A 17,500-nucleotide genomic window follows, 5' to 3' on the forward strand; every position below is an offset into this window, starting at 1 on the left:
GCATCTTCATTCATTCATTCATTCATTCATTCATTCGTTTTCTACCGCTTATCCGAACTTCTCGGGTCACGGGGAGCCTGTGCCTATCTCAGGCGTCATCGGGCATCGAGGCAGGATACACCCTGGACCGAGTGCCAACCCATCACAGGGCACACACACTCTCATTCACTCACACACTCACACACTACGGACAATTTTCCAGACATGCCAATCAACCTACCATGCATGTCTTTGGACCGGGGGAGGAAACCGGAGTACCAGGAGGAAACCCCCGAGGCACGGGGAGAACATGCAAACTCCACACACACAAGGTGGAGGCGGGAATCGAACCCCCAACCCTGGAGGTGTGAGGCGAACGTGCTAACCACTAAGCCACAGTGCCCCCTAGAGCATCTTCAAATTTATTTATTTATTTAGTTAGATAGTTAGTTAGTTAGTTAGATAGTTAGTTATATGGTGCGACCAATAGTTATGTGGTGAAAGAACCAGTGGCTCTGTTCTGTGCTTTCCTCTAATTCTATATATTCAGTAATAAATCGAAGCTGAATATTTCAACTTAACGCTAACGCAATATCGCTTTGTATTTTGTTTATGTTCAGGTTGCCAGCTGCACCAATCAGATGGCTCAGATTGCCGTAGTGGCGATGCAGAACTCCAGCCCGAAGGTGACCGAGTGTTTCAACGTGGAGTCACGGATACTCTGCATGACCTACGTACCTGTGGAGGAGCCCCTGGAGGACGGAGAGGGAAACCCCGAGCCTCAGAGTTGCACCACGCCAACAGTCTGTGTGGGGACTGAAGAGGGCAGGTACTGATTTCTACACGTCTGCATCACTAGGTCGATAAGGGGGCGGAGCTTAAGTTGCATTTGATCAGCCAATCACAAATTTTCTCTGTTGCGGTTAGCATGAAATGTCAGTTATTAGCGACGTTCTCAATGATTCTTTAGCTTTTTTAGCTACGCTACAGTAATAGTACATTACTATGTGACATTGAGTAGCTAGCTAAGCTGTCTAACGCCGAACAGAGACCTAGCTAATACCAGAGCAAAATGTATTAGCTTACTATATAACTATATAACTTTTTGCAGCATCTCCATCTACAAGAGCAGTCAGAGATCCAAGAAGGTTCGATTGCAGCACTTCTTCACGCCAGATAAAGCGGCCGTGACGTGTTTAGCGTTTAAGAGTCCGTTTCTATACGCCGGCCTGGTCAGCGGCTCCCTCGCCGTCTACTCACGAACACAGGGTGAGTGCTCTGCTTTCAGATTCGTTCTCTAGCAGGCGTGGCATTTTGTCATAGATTTTGTCATTCTTATGTTCATCTTGCTTGTTCTATCTGACTATAAAGTTTTACTTTTTACTTTAACTTGCATTGCTAGAAAACTAGCCGATTAGCCTATAACCTAAATCCAGCTAGTGAGTTAAAGTATTTTGGTATTAAAACATTTTAAAAGAGAAAAATCTAATATTTATATCGTCTTTTTTGATTTATAGCTAACAGTAATTAGCCTAGAAACTCTGAGAGATGGCGATGAGCACAGGGAACATTGAGTTTGAGGTAGCAAGTAGCTAACTAGCATAGGAACCGTTACTTGTGGAATATAATTGAAGAGAAACTTAGGCTTGTAGATTTACTATACAGTTACTGACTGACTAGTGTTCCTACTACTTCTTCTTATCTGACTATCATGGCAAATTTTTAGCCTATAAACTGTTTACTTCTTTAGTTTAGCTCGATAGCAACATTGCCTTAACGTATGGCTAGGCTCACCATCAGGCTTGCTAATTCTTTCTGAGGTAAATTTGTAATGTTTATTACTGTACAGCTAATCATGTGACTAGATTCTTTGCTAATTGGCGAACAGTAGCTCATCTTTTTCATTTTTATGTACAGTCAAAATAATATAATTGTACCGGCTCGATAGCTTCCAATAACAGACTGGAACATTCCATTTTTTTGTACGATGGGAGGATTTTACAGCTTCATGCTACGGTTATGAGCTAATTAGGTCAATAAAAGGGGTTTAGCATGTAAACACTTTTGTTTTTTCCGTCCTCGTGTCTTCTCTCTTTCACACTCTGTGTAGCTGCTATGTGGAAGTCATTGTTTTGTGCTGAGAGGAATCTGCACCGTGACCTCATTTTCTGTCTGAATCAACATGAAGGAAAGAATGAGAGAGAGGGAGAGAGAGAGAGAGAGAGAGAGAGAGAGAGAGAGAGAGAGAGAGAGAGAGAGAGATGGGGAGAGAGAGAGAGGGAGCGATGAAGAAAGAGAGGGAGTGAGACAGAGAGAGAGTGAGAGAGAGTGAGACGAAGAGAGAGAGAGCGCGAGACAGAGAGAGAGAGACGAAGAGAGAGAGAGAGACGGAGAGAGAGAGAGATAGGGAGTGACGAAGAGAGAGTGAGAGAGAGAGTGAGACAAAGAGAGAGAGAGAGAAAGAGAGAGAGAGAGACGAAGAGAGAGCGCGAGACAGATAGCGACGAAGAGCGAGAGAGAGCGCGAGACAGAGAGAGAGATAGAGATGAAGAGAGAGAGCGAGACAGAGAGAGAGAAAGAGAGAGAGAGAGAGATTTTAAAATACAGTTTCTCAGAAAAAGTTCCTGGATGAACCTACTACATTTCATTTTTGTAAGTTTGTCAGGTTTAACAGACGGTGAGGGAATGTTTTCCGTTTTTCCCTCCCGCTATCTCATTCTTTCCGTTATCCTTCTTTCTGGAACAGACTGGAACATTCCATTTTTTTTGTATGATGGGAGGATTTTACAGCTTCATGCTTCGGTTACGAGGCATTTTATTTGTGACAAAGATACAAAGATTTGCGAGCAGAATTGTAATAAAATGAAAGCTTCTGGTTCCATTGAACAGGAATGTTAATATACTACTAACTCTAAACTCTCTGGTCTAGTCAAGCAGATTCGCTAGCATGCTAATAATATCTGATGTCAGGGTTTAGTTAGGAAGTATTGTTAGCATGTTAGTACACATCAAACTCAGGGATTAGCTAAGAAGGCTAACATGCTAGTAAATTTAAACTCCTGGGTTTATTTTATATATAAGATTTGCTAGCATGCTAATACAACTTGTACTCATTGTTTAGTTAAGAAGAATTGCTAGCATGCTAATAATATCTGATGTCAGGGTTTAGTTAAGAAGAATTGCTAGTATGCTAATAATATCTGATGTCAGGGTTTAGTTAAGAAGAATTGCTAGCATGCTAATAATATCTGAGCTCATGGTTTAGGTAAGAAGAATTGCTAGCATGCTAATAATATCTGATGTCAGGGTTTAGTTAAGAAGAATTGCTAGCATGCTAATAATATCTAATGTCAGGGTTTAGTTAAGCAGATTTGCTAGCATGCTAATAATATCTGATGTCAGGGTTTAGTTAAGAAGAATTGCTAGCATGCTAATAATATCTGAGCTCAGGGTTTAGGTAAGAAGAATTGCTAGTATGCTAATAATATCTGATGTCAGGGTTTAGTTAAGAAGAATTGCTAGCATGCTAATAATATCTGAGCTCATGGTTTAGGTAAGAAGAATTGCTAGCATGCTAATAATATCTGATGTCAGGGTTTAGTTAAGAAGAATTGCTAGCATGCTAATAATATCTAATGTCAGGGTTTAGTTAAGCAGATTTGCTAGCATGCTAATAATATCTGATGTCAGGGTTTAGTTAAGAAGAATTGCTAGCATGCTAATAATATCTGATGTCAGGGTTTAGTTAAGAAGAATTGCTAGCATGCTAATAATATCTGATGTCAGGGTTTAGTTAAGAAGAATTGCTAGCATGCTAATAATATCTGATGTCAGGGTTTAGTTAAGAAGAATTGCTAGCATGCTAATAATATCTGATGTCAGGGTTTAGTTAAGAAGAATTGCTAGCATGCTAATAATATCTAATGTCAGGGTTTAGTTAAGCAGATTTGCTAGCATGCTAATAATATCTGATGTCAGGGTTTAGTTAAGAAGAATTGCTAGCATGCTAATAATATCTGATGTCAGGGTTTAGTTAAGAAGAATTGCTAGCATGCTAATAATATCTGATGTCAGGGTTTAGTTAAGAAGAATTGCTAGCATGCTAATAATGTCTAATGTCAGGGTTTAGTTAAGCAGATTTGCTAGCATGCTAATAATATCTGATGTCAGGGTTTAGTTAAGAAGAATTGCTAGCATGCTAATAATATCTGATGTCAGGGTTTAGTTAAGAAGAATTGCTAGCATGCTAATAATATCTGATGTCAGGGTTTAGTTAAGAAGAATTGCTAGCATGCTAATAATATCTGAGCTCATGGTTTAGGTAAGAAGAATTGCTAGCATGCTAGTACACATAAAATTCAGGGTTTATTTTTTTAATTCATGTTTTATTGTTTACACACACATCCATAGTCAGTACAGAAGTAAACAGGGAGCGGTGTGTGTTGTGGGGATTTTGAGTGTGTGACGTGTCGGTCAGCAGGATTGTGTTCTGATGTTAAACGAGTGGAAAACACACAGCATGGAATATATTATATAACACATTCAGCTGTGTGTAAAGCAGTGAAGCGCTGTCAGGGAAACCCACAGAGACATGATGTAATGGCTGCTCTGAGTCAGAAGGCCTAACTTTTTAAAGCCTGACACAACTCACTCAGCCTGAATAAAGGAGAGAGGGAGAGAGAGAGACGACAGAGAGAGAGAGACAGAGACCAAGAGAGAGAGACGGACAGAGAGACACTGACAGACAGAGAGAGAGAGAGAGACCGAGACACAGAGAGAGAGACACAGAGATAGAGAGAGAGAGAGAGAGAGAGACCGAGAGAGAGAGAGAGAGAGAGAGAGAGACAGAGACCAAGAGAGAGAGACGGACAGAGAGACACTGACAGACCGAGTCAGTCAAATATGAGGTGTGTGCATGAGTGTGCGTGAGTGTGTGTGTGTGTGTGTGTGTGTGTGTGTGTGTGTGTGTGTGTGTGTGTGTGTGTGTGTGTGTGTGTGTTTAGCTCAGTTAAATCGTTTCTTAAAAATTAGATGCATTTTAGACATGTATTTGTTTTATGGAAGACGAAAAGGGTCAAAGAAAGTCCACTTTTGTACTCAAATCAACATCTGTTACTGGGCTGTAACAAACACTAAGATTAAATAAGATAATTAAAAAATAGTTTATGTTTGTATATTAATTGTGACTCATCACTGTTTCTAAGCATTTAAGTTATTTTTATATTTTCCTTTTCTAATCTTGTGAATTCCATCCAATTAAAATCTCTATAAAATGTTTATGAAGCATTTTTACTTCAGCAGCCGAATGTCCCTGCAAGGTCAAAACAGATATTCCTGTCACTCTGGGGATATTTGGTGCCCACCAAGATAGAAATACATGTACACACACACACACACACACACACACACACACACACACACACAGATTACAGATGTGCTTTGTAATGTCAAAACACAGTAGTAAAAAGACACAGAAATATTCTGTAATGTCAGGGATACAGTAATCTCTTGTAATTCTGTGTAAACAGCCATGTGTGTGTGCGTGTGTGTGTGTGTGTGCGTGTGTGTAGGTGGTTGTGTTATGTAAGCGGCACGTCCAGAGTTGCACAAGTGAATGTAGATCAGCCAGAAGCAACCTAGGGCTAGAAAGAAACAAGGACACACACACACACACACACACACACACACACCCCTTCAATGTTTCTACACTTGAGTTTTATTCAACAGTGCACAGTCCTGAATAGCAGCCTGTGTGTGTGTGTGTGTGTGTGGGAGAGGAAGAGAGAGAGAGAGAGAGATTGTGTGGGCATGTTTTTACCAAATGTCCCCACAAGGATAGGAATAACAGCTTTGATTTGTAGTTTTTACTTAAAAAATAAAAAAATCTATTGTTATCTCTCGCTTACTGAAGGTGTAGCATTACATTAACAAGCTAATTAATGGTTAATCTGTGGAAGGTTCTCACATGGGTAGTAGCGTGTGTGTGTGTGTGTGTGTGTGTGTGTGTGTGTGTGTGTGTGTGTGTGTGTGTGCTTAAACAACACTTCACACCACTCTCAGCCTCTGCCTTCTGAAGAGAATGAAGTTGGTCATCAATGATTTATTCATTCCTATGCCACACACACACACACACACACACACACACCACCTACACACACTCATCAGTCTTGCCATTATCTTTTGTGTGGACATGTGTTTGTGATAAACTGAGCTTCTAAATGCAGCATTTCAAAGAGTCCATGAGAGTGAAGATGATGATGATGATGATGAAGAACATTGTAATATGTTGCTTTACATCATTCAATTTTATAAAGTATACATTTTGATCCTGCATAGAACCAAAACCAGGAGTAACTGCAGGATATACAGTTCACACACACACACACACACACACACACACACACACACACACACAGTCCTTACTCATTATTCCTGATTATATCTGATCTTGAAACAGTCATATCCAAATTTCTCCATCTGGTTCCTTTTTCATCGTTTTCATCTTTTGCTCACGTGTGTGTGTGTGTGTCTGTGTGTGTGTGTGCGTGTGTGTGTGTCTGTGTGTGCGCTTCATATACAGAGCTCACAGAATGACCAGATTATTAGGGAAGAAAAGTAAAGTAAATAAAATTGCACAAGATTATTTGATTTGCAGTAACATCAGACAACAATCTGATTCAGGAAATGAATTCTTTCCCTTCCGGCTTTTCTTTCTTTCCGGGACGTTGGATAACTGCATCGTTCTGATGTGTGTCCTTGTATTTGAATAAATTAGGGTGTGGTTTATGCAAATTAGTTGAATACACTATATGGGTAAAGTGGGAGGTGTGTTTACGTACGAGACGTAAATAAACGACGAGTGGACGGAGACTTGTAACATTTGTGCACAAATCACAGATGGTTATAATGTTTTTTTTTTGCTCTTCCTGCAGACGGTTCATGGGATTCCTCCAGCGTGCGGTTATTGAAGCTCGGTGTGCTGCCGGTGAAGGCCCTGCTGGCCGTCGGGGAGTGTGTGTGGGCATCATCGGGTGGACACGTCTTCGTCATCGATGCTCGTACACACACTATAGAGGTAAACGAACATCCTTCTCCATGCCCGGGTTCAGGATGTTGTGGTTGGGATGTTGGGCAGAAACCGGAGTCACTAATGCCTCTTTTCCACCAAAAAGACCCGGGTGCTGGTTCAGAGCTAGAGCTAGTGCTAGTGCTGGTTCAAAGTTGGTTCCAATGGCGAACCTTCTAAGAACCGGTTTGCCTTTCCATCTGTTGGAGAGCATCACAGAGCTGAGCGTGACGTCACTGTATACGTGTCACGTGTCCCAGCGACGTTAGCGCAGCAGCGACAAACACAAACACAACAACAACAATGGCGGATGTTGCTTTACTGTTAATGCTCATGGTTTTGTGAACCTACATTAACATCCAAACGAGGCGAATCCGACGTGTACGTGCGGCTCCGTGTAATCTGTATAAACGGAGGTTGTGATCGAGAAAGTACATAACGTTATTTTATCATTAACACAGGAAAAAGTTAGCCTTAGCATGTAGCTACCTACTATCATGTGTGCTGATAACTGATCATATCGCGGTAAAGTAAAAGTGTATTAAACATTAGTATACTTAAGGTACATTATCAAATGCGTTAACAGTAGCCCCACCCACAGACCCGCCCCCAGTCCCTGACACAAACGGTTCTTAAGTCTAGACCAGCAACGTTTTGGTGCTACTTAAGAACCACTTTTCCTGGTTCAGATCCGGAACTTTGGGTGTCGAAACAGAAAGAACTGGTTCTAAATTAGGCTCCGAACCTGCACTCAAACTGCCTCGGGGGGAAAGGGGTATAAGTAATAGGGTTGCAAAGGGGCAGAAAGTTTCCGGTAAATTTCCACGGGAAATTAATCTGGGGAATTTTGGAAATATTCCAAATTGGAAACTTTACGGGAATTTATGGAAATTATTTGAAAATAAAGGGAAACGTATATAAACTATATCACATACAGACATAAATAAACATTTTCTTCGGTCATAAGCAGACGTTCATGCGACGTGATACACATTTAAAAATGATGTCTTGACCGATTTAATTGTAAGTAGAACTTTAATTTATTCTTTCATCGAGTGACACAAAAGCATAATAAACATGATTATGCTTGTAATAAACATCATAAACTTAATAATTGTAATAAACATATTTCCCTACGATTGCTGTAAAATGAAATCATCCTTATTAGGTCTTTGCTTCTGTGGTAGTCAAGACCTGGAAAATCGGGGTGGAACCACCATCACCACCACCACCCCCCAAACCCCCCACATTAAGTGATATACGGGGGATTTTTTTTTTCCAGGGGGAGTGTGTGTGTGTGTGGGGGGGGGGGGGGGGGTCATCAAATTATCTGTGCATTTGGTAACACTCCTAATTTACTGCTAATTAAGAGTTAGTAAGGTAGTTAATAAATTTAGGTATTGGGTACAGTTAAGAATGCAGAATAAGGCATTAATATGCGATTAATAAGTACCGTATTTTCCGCACCATAAGACGCACCGGATTATAAGGCGCAGTCTCAATTACGGGGTCTATTTCTGTACTTAACCCATACATGAGGCGCACCGTATTATAAGGCGCATGCTAAAACATACAGTCTACAAAAAAAAGGTAACAGAAGCAAAACAGTGAGTTTAGTTGAACTTTATTCTACTATTTAACAACACACACTCCCACAAATCCATCAAAGTTCTCATCTTCTGAGTCTGAGCAATTTCGCCATCAAACATGCCGGGTTTCCTCTCATCAGTGTCAGCAATGATTCCGGCTTCCGCGAAAGCTCGGACAATAAGTTAAAGCAGATACCTTAGCCCGGGCATCTACAATCTATTCATATATGGTGGTGTAACTCGCCCGGCGCTGCCTCCCAGTCTTAGTAAAGGTGTGTTCGCCGTCTGTGATCCATCGCTCCTACGCCACTCGCAACTTCACTTTGAACGCCCTGTTTACACATATGTCCAGCGGTCGGAGCGGTTGTCCCTCGTAAGCATGTCTCTTCACTGGTGCCATTTTCGGGGGTCTTTAGACAAACAAATGATGTTTTGCAACATACCGGTAGTATACCGGTGGTGGAGGTAAGCGCACGTACTGTAAGTATTACGTAATGTTCTCTAATTGGTTTAGACCAGCAGCGACCAGCGTACGTAGTGTACGTATTACGTCGCTGTATCAGCGGGAAATGGTCGGACAGTCAATCAGGCAGAGCGCTTACCAAAGTCGCACAACAACATTTTTTACAGATTTTGGAACTCAGTGCACACGTACGGCTGATTTTTGAGAAAATTTAAGGCTCTTAGGTGCGCCTTAAAGTGCGGAAAATACGGTACTAATAAATACATAATATTCTATTAATATTCATGCTAATAAGCAACTAGTTAAATGACCCTAAAAGTGTTACTGTGGATGTTATGGAAGAATGCACATACAGTACATGCAGGGAGTTTGGCCTCAATGGCGCTCCAGTGTGCTGTGTGCAAGTGACCAAGGAACGCAGGGTACAAATTTCATAAATTTGTATCAAATTGCTTTAAATCTTGTTGCTTTAAACAAAATTATGCTGCAAGATTTTTTTTAACTAGTTTTAAGTTCCTTGTTATAGGCAACTTAGCATTTTTTTTAAATTCCCAGTTTATTCCCATATATTCCTGTTAATTCCCATGGAAAGTTTCCAGCCTTGAAAATTCCCCGGAATTTTGCAACCCTACTAAGTACGGACTCTAATGCTACAGTAAATCTGAAAAATCAGCTAGAAGAAGACGCGAGGCGTCGTCTGATGTTGACAGGAACGCTAACTCGGAACTCAAGGAGTGTTATGCTGTCTGTGTTGCGAAACTGTCAGAATCTTTGCCATGTGCGTTTGTTTTTGTTCCCTGTCAGGTGTTCAGCCCCGCCCTTGTTTACTCCTCCCTGTCTCTACACCTGTTCCTTATTGTTAACTGTTAATAGTATTTAACCGTGCCGCGTTGCCTTGGAATCGTCATCATTGTGCATCATTGTGCAGTGGTCATTGGGCAGTGGTGGCTGAACTGGTTAAGGCTCTGGGTTGTTGATCGGAGGATTGGGGTTCAAGGCCCAGCACAGCCAAGCTGCCACTGTTGGGCCCTTGAGCAAGGCCCTCAACCCTTCCTGCTCCAGGGGCGCTGTATCATAGCTGCCCCTGCACTCTGACCCCAACCTCCTCAGTTGGGGTATGTGGAGAAAAGAATTCCACTGTGCTGTAATATATATGTGGCGATAATAAAGGCTTCTATGCCCCGCTCCCCCTTCAAATGTTTTTTTGTCCGTAAATACTGATTTATTTGACGCTATCCTGTATCTGGGTCTGTCTTCCTCCTCAGTGTGACTGAAATGAAGAGTTACGTTTATAGACAGTCAATTATTTACACATTCAGGTTGAAGGAGAGGCCTGTTAGCTTACACGTAGCCTTGGATCTCTGGGTCAGAACTAAAGGAGCTAACTGAAGCTAAGTGATGAAACAAAACACATTCTGGTGATTATGTTAAAATGAGATGTACACAATGAACCTGAGACCCTTACCGAAGTGTAGACGAGTAAAGGCTCGTATTAGAGCACACACAATGATATAAAGCAGTTGTTTGTGTCAGAATTCGGGGGAAGTCGTGGCTTAATGGTTAGAGAGCTTGACTCCTAACCCTAAGGTTGTGGGTTCTAGTCCCGGGCCGTGCAATACCACGACTGAGGTGCCCTTGAGCAAGGCACAGACCCCCCCCCCTACTGAATTTACACCTACACAACTTTCTCAATCATTACCAGATCGAGTTTTGTGTCCAAACTCATCCAAAGCAGTAAAATGTCTCTCCTCTTCCTCACCGCTGTGCTACATTCAGTATGCAGGCATGTTTACTTCTAACCCGAATATCACGCGAGGCGGCTCATGACATCGTAAATCATGTGCAATTCACTACACACTCATACAGTCACCTCTACTGTACCCAGGCTCTGCTGTTAGACTCTGATCACCCGACAGCTTGATCAGATAATGTTTTGGACATTAATTTGGACGGAAAATGTTACCTGTGTGACAAACTGAACATTGTGCTGTGGGTGTCTTCTGTGTGAGGGTTAAGGGTTTGGTTTCTGGAAAGCGTTCTCTGATCCGCAGCTGTGTGTTCGGGACGAGATCAGACATGCACGTCTCAGCAGTTTTTAGAGAAAGGCTCCGATTTCCCTGAAGGATTTCTTCGACTCGGTCTCTTCCTGAAGAGCTACAGACTGACCAAATGCTGAAGACGCACTAATCAAAGCTTGGGGTGAGGAATCATGACTCTGGGTCTTGTTTATCAGCTGTGTGAGCATGCAGGTTGGTGTGCATGTGAGTGATCAGGGTGTGCTTGTGCTTAAGGATGTGCACTAAATCACTTCACACTCCTGACCAAGCAGATGCAGGAACCCCTAGTGGTAGGAAAGTGTACACTTATTATAAAGTGCTCCAGTCTTATCAATTAAATCAGCACAACTGATGTAGTGAAGGAGGTGTGGCCTCTGTACCTGTCAGTCCTAATGAAGGAGGTGTGGCCTCTGTACCTGTCAGTCCTAATGAAGGAGGTGTGGCCTCTGTACCTGTCAGTTGTAATGAAGGAGGTGTGGCCTCTGTACCTGTCAGCTTTAATGATGTAGGTGTGGCCTCTGTACCTGTCAGTCCTAAATAAGGAGGTGTGGCCTCTGTACCTGTCAGTCCTAAATAAGGAGGTGTGGCCTCTGTACCTGTCAGTTCTAATGATGGAGGTGTGGCCTCTGTACCTGTCAGTTCTAATGAAGGAGGTGTGGCCTCTGTACCTGTCAGTTCTAATGAAGGAGGTGTGGCCTCTGTACCTGTCAGTTGTAATGAAGGAGGTGTGGCCTCTGTACCTGTCAGTTGTAATGAAGGAGGTGTGGCCTCTGTACCTGTCAGTCCTAAATAAGGAGGTGTGGCCTCTGTACCTGTAAGTTCTAATGAAGGAGGTGTGGCCTCTGTAACTGTCAGTCCTAATGAAGGAGGGGTGGCCTCTGTACCTGTCTGTTGTGATGAAGGAGGTGTGGCCTCTGTAACTGTCAGTTGTGATGAAGGAGGTGTGGCCTCTGTAACTGTCAGTTGTGATGAAGGAGGTGTGGCCTCTGTAACTGTCAGTTGTGATGAAGGAGGTGTGGCCTCTGTAACTGTCAGTTGTGATGAAGGAGGTGTGGCCTCTGTAACTGTCAGTTGTGATGAAGGAGGTGTGGCCTCTGTACCTGTCAGTTGTAATGAAGGAGGTGTGGCCTCTGTATCTGTCAGTTGTAATGAAGGAGGTGTGGCCTCTGTACCTGTCAGTTGTAATGAAGGAGGTGTGGCCTCTGTACCTGTCAGTCTTAATGACGGAGGTGTGGCCTCTGTATCTCTTAGTCCTAATGAAGGAGGTGTGGCCTCTGCATCTGTCAGTCCTAATGAGGGAGGGGTGGCCTCTGTACCTGTCTGTCTTAATGATGGAGGTGTGGCCTCTGTACCTGTCTGTCTTAATGATGGAGGTGTGGCCTCTGCATCTGTCAGTCCTAATGAAGGAGGTGTGGCCTCTGCATCTGTCAGTCCTAATGAAGGAGGTGTGGCCTCTGTACTTGACCGGCCTAATGAAGGATTTGTGACCTTTGTACCCGTCAGTCCTAGTGAAGAAGGGGTGGCCTCTGTGTCGTAGTCATGGTGAAAGACTCTATGTGGCCTCTGTCAGGTCTAACCTCTGAGTCTGAGGGCCTCTGTCCCTGTCTGTCCTAGAGAAGGAGGTGTGGCCTCTGTCCCTGTCTGTCCTAGAGAAGGAGGTGTGGCCTCTGTCCCTGTCTGTCCTAAATAAGGAGGTGTGGCCTCTCAGTCTATAAGTCTTAAATGGTGTATTTCAAAGTGAAAAGGATTAACTGAATACTACTTTAACTTGGAATATATTTGTCCTGTGTGTTGTACAGCACCAGTTGGAGGCGCATCAGGAGGAGGGAATGGTCGTGTCCCAAATGGTGGTAGCTGGAGTGGGCATCTGGATCGCTTTCAGCTCAGGGTCCACACTCCGCCTGTTTCACACTGAGACACTGGAGCACCTGCAGGACATCAACATCGCTACACCTGTCCACAACATCCTCTCAGGTAAACACCCACACACACACACACACACTTCATTTCAGGCCCAAACATCCACCACTGAATCTAACACATGGTGAGAAAGAGAATATGAGATCTATATAAATAATTACTGATAAATAAAACTTCTATATCAGCAAATACACGCTTTTAATAAGTTTATGAAAAACGTCCGCCATACAGGTAGCTGCAACGTATCCTGTTTTACTGTATTAGTTATCTGTAATAAAGCCACCATGTTTTCCTTCACAATGATACGTCTGTGAACACACACCTGTCCAGAGCTTCCTCTGTCATAAACACACCCCTCTCCTTTAACCAGGTAACACACACTTACCCAAACACTAGTGAAACACTCTATACTTTAATCCAAACTACACAAATGACACACTGCATTTGTGTAATCACACACACACACAGTATTATTTCTCCTGACATCATGAGATTGTTGCCTATTTTAAATGCTCTCATTTGCTCCTGAGTCACTACAGGGGTTTACAGTGACACAAAGCTTCATGTTTAGTTATAACTGCTTTCTGCTTCACAATGAGCTAAATAATAAATCAGTTGTATGAACGTCAGGGTTATAACTGAATAACAACGTTTGGGATTGAACTTTGCTCATAAGCTCTTTTTGATCAATAAAGACTACTTTGGGGTAGTTGAGTTGTTGGGAGTGTGTGTGTGTGTGTGTGTGTGTGTGTGTGTGTGTGTGTGTGTGTGTGTGTGTGTGTGTGTGTGTGTTGAGGAAGTGTGTTTGGGATTAGGTCACAGGCTTGGCCTCAATTTTTTTTCCAGCTCTATTGTAATCTCTCTGTGTGTGTGTGTGTGTGTGTGTGTGTGTGTGTGTGTGTGTGTGTGTGTGTGTGTGTGTGTGTGTGTGTGTTTGGGTGTGGTGTTTGATGAGTAAGCAGTAGTTTTGGTCTTTTTTTTTATTCTTTTCTCACGTTATCATCTCTGGACGTTCCTCCCAGTTTTTTTTCTCCAATTTAAAAACAATAATAAAAAATAATTCAAAATATGTAATATAATTATTTTAGTAAGTTTCCCAATGGCACATAAAAGCAGGTGTAATAAAAGGAATAAAAATAAAACACTGACATCAATAATATATTATATTATATATAATATATTATTGTTATTGTTATTTATTATAATATATTATTATATATATATCAATAATATTAATATTCATAAGAAGAATAATGTAAAAGCATTAAAAGTGACTGAGGAAAAAAATTCTTTTTACTCAGGTTTTTGTGAACGAATTTAAAATTAGTTTAGGGGATCAGTCTAATACTGATGTCTGAGAATCTCCTGAGGAATCTCATGAGGAATCTCCTGAGGAATGTCCTGAGGAATCTCCTGAGGAATCTCATGAGGAATCTCATGAGGAATCTCATGAGGAATCTCCTGAGAATGTCCTGAGGAATGTCCTGAGGAATGTCCTGTGGAATCTCCTGAGGAATCTCCTGAGGAATCTCCTGAGAATCTCCTGAGGAATGTCCTGAGGAATCTCATGAGGAATCTCATGAGGAATATCCTGAGGAATCTTGTACGTTACAGGAAGTTACTGCTAGCATGTGGATGTAGCTAACCAGAGCCTCATACGCACTAAAGTCTGAACAAACATCTAAAACAGATAAGCTAGCGTGTCTGAGACAGGTAAGCTAACGTGTCTGAGACAGGTAAGCTAACGTGTCTGAGACAGGTAAGCTAGCGTGTCTGAGACAGGTAAGCTAGCGTGTCTGAGACAGGTAAGCTAGCGTGTCTGAGACAGGTAAGCTAGCGTGTCTGAGACAGGTAAGCTAGCGTGTCTGAGACAGGCAAGCTAGCGTGTCTGAGACAGGCAAGCTAGCGTGTCTGAGACAGGCAAGCTAGCGTGTCTGAGACAGGCAAGCTAGCGTGTCTGAGACAGGCAAGCTAGCGTGTCTGAGACAGGCAAGCTAGCGTGTCTGAGACAGGCAAGCTAGCGTGTCTGAGACAGGCAAGCTAGCGTGTCTGAGACAGGCAAGCTAGCGTGTCTGAGACAGGCAAGCTAGCGTGTCTGAGACAGGCAAGCTAGCGTGTCTGAGACAGGCAAGCTAGCGTATCTGAAACAGGTAAGCTAGCGTGTCTGGAGTAGTTTGCTACAAGTTTTTTCCCAGCATGCAGTGTGACTGACTGAACTAAGAGCAGCCATTAGCACGAAGTGATGACAAAAGCTTAAGCAAGAATAATGATGATAATAATAATAATAATAATAATTCGATTCGCTGATGAGTCGCAGCTCAGAGTTTTGGACAGAAGGAAGCCCTGGCTGCTGCCTGTGTTTGGGATGTGTGAGGGTTTGGATTGAAAGCGTGGGTGTGTGCACGTGTGTGTTATGCCTGTGTACATGTTTACTGTACACTGTCCCTGTGAGCGAGCTGTTGCTATAGTAACGATGACACTGCAGAAGTGTCATCAGATTGGAGACTTGAGCATTGTGTGTGTGGAGACTCAGTTATGTGTCAGGACAGGTTCAGATCCCATTCGTTACAGACTGTAAGGTATGCGTGCTCGTCCCTGAGCTGTGTCTCTTCTTGTCTCAGAACACCGTAGAGGCTCACAGGACAGGAAGTAACCTGACAGCCGCCTAGAGGCATTTCCTGAGCAGAAGGTTGACTCTTCGCTTCTAAAGCCGCACTGAAGTATCACCAGGAAATTAAAGCTTTCCAGTTTTCATACATTTTCATAAGATGTTCTCTAGTTTCAGGAATAAGGAGGGTTTGTCTATGAAAAGGAACTCTGAGTGGAAGGTTTCCTTTGGTCATGACCAGCCATGGTTTGGATTCCTGAGGAGGGTTTGGGATGAGAAAAGAAGACATCATTACAAAACATCTGACTGAGATCCAACGTTCAGCCTAATAAGACTTTCCCAAATTTGCAGCCAAATAAATCCTCGACCCAAAACGACCTCCAACTGCGTCCGTCTGTGTCCGTTAGAGACGATCAGACATCCATTAAAGGTGGGGTCTCCGATTTTTGAAAGCCAGTGTTGACATATAAAATCACCAAAACAAAAACACCCCTAACAAAAAAGGGGTCCCACCCCTGTATCGATAGCTCCGCCCACACATACGTACGTAACCCGGGCAACTAACGGAAAGAAACGTGTCTTTATCATAGCTGAAGGGAAGAACAATACGATTGTAGATAAACAAACAAGCAAAAATGCCACACAAGCATAATGATGTAAAGGACAAAGGCATATATTAGTTCTGTGTAACAAAGCAAAACCAACGTTACTCACCTATCGAGAAGGAAAAAAGCGCCTCGGCGTCTTAAGTAAAGTCGGCCACATATTCACAGGTCGGAGTTTCCCGAGTCGATAACTCCTGAGCTAAACGCTGTTACTACACAAAACGCGGTTGTAGCTGCCTCTCTACATTACTACGATAGTAAAGAGGTGTTATTTGTGTAGTAACAGCGTTTAGCTCAGGAGTTATTGACTCGGGAAACTCCAACCTGTGAATATGTGGCCAACTTCCTGCTCCTTCAGTTCTCTCCAGCGCTGGAAAGCTGATCCTATATTAACACGTCCTACTTCTTGTCCTTATCGTAAGCCTTTCTTCTCTTTCTTTCTTTGTTTTTATCCTCCGTGTCGATGTTAAAACCGCTTTCTGCTAACGTCACACACGCGCACTGAACACTCTCTCCGCCGCATATTGACAAGCCCCGCCCCTTTCTGCTCATTGGCTACACGTTTGTTTTGATTTTTGTTTAGATTTTTGTTTATTATTCGGCCCGATTCCGTATTCTGAAGCATTTCTCAAAAATCGGAGACCCTGCCTTTAAGGTGTCTTCGTCTTCGTGTCTTCGTGTTCCCTTCTAACTTCTCTTTTTATTAGCTTTGTTTCAGTGATGTGCTATTTTAGAAGGCTGAAAAGCTTTTAGACATTTTATTAGCTCACTTTTACCTTGTGGTCATGAAGACATGTTAATGATCATGTGAGCTTTGAGAAAGAGGCTTCAAATCATCTCCAGCTCCTGTGTCATTGTTACGCAGGTGTGCATTTCCCACAAGGATTCTGGAAACAACCGGAATAAACAAACAGATGCTTGGTGATGACATGGATTAGAGAGAGACCAATACTTTTGGTCAGAAGATAAGCTAGAAAGAAATGTTGAGATATCATGAGATTATTGGGAATCTAAGACTGTAATTGTGGAGGAATTGATGTTTGTGACTTTAAAGGTGGGGTCTCCGATGTTTGAGAAATGCTTCAGAAAACCGAGTCGGGACGACAATCTAAACAAAAATCAAAACAAACGTGTAGCCAATGAGCAGAAAGGGGTGGGGCTTGTCAATATGCGGCAGAGAGAGTGTTCAGTGAGCATATTCACAGGTTGGAGT

General features: G+C 42.6%; 1 protein-coding gene across 5 annotated transcripts in view; it reads left to right on the forward strand.

Annotated features, from left to right (window-relative positions):
* arhgef10 (Rho guanine nucleotide exchange factor (GEF) 10) overlaps positions 1-17,500 on the forward strand; it is a 79,791-nt gene that overhangs the window by 53,523 nt on the left and 8,768 nt on the right. For all 5 annotated transcript variants that reach the window (XM_047821547.1, XM_027144091.2, XM_027144093.2 and 2 more), the window contains 4 exons: positions 600-808; positions 1,091-1,248; positions 6,912-7,054; positions 12,954-13,128. In XM_047821547.1, the coding sequence (XP_047677503.1) occupies positions 600-808; positions 1,091-1,248; positions 6,912-7,054; positions 12,954-13,128 (685 nt within the window). The remainder of the gene's footprint in view (positions 1-599; positions 809-1,090; positions 1,249-6,911; positions 7,055-12,953; positions 13,129-17,500) is intronic.

Source organism: Tachysurus fulvidraco, chromosome 12 (assembly GCF_022655615.1).
Source record: "Tachysurus fulvidraco isolate hzauxx_2018 chromosome 12, HZAU_PFXX_2.0, whole genome shotgun sequence".
Classification (NCBI taxonomy): Eukaryota; Metazoa; Chordata; class Actinopteri; order Siluriformes; family Bagridae; genus Tachysurus; species Tachysurus fulvidraco.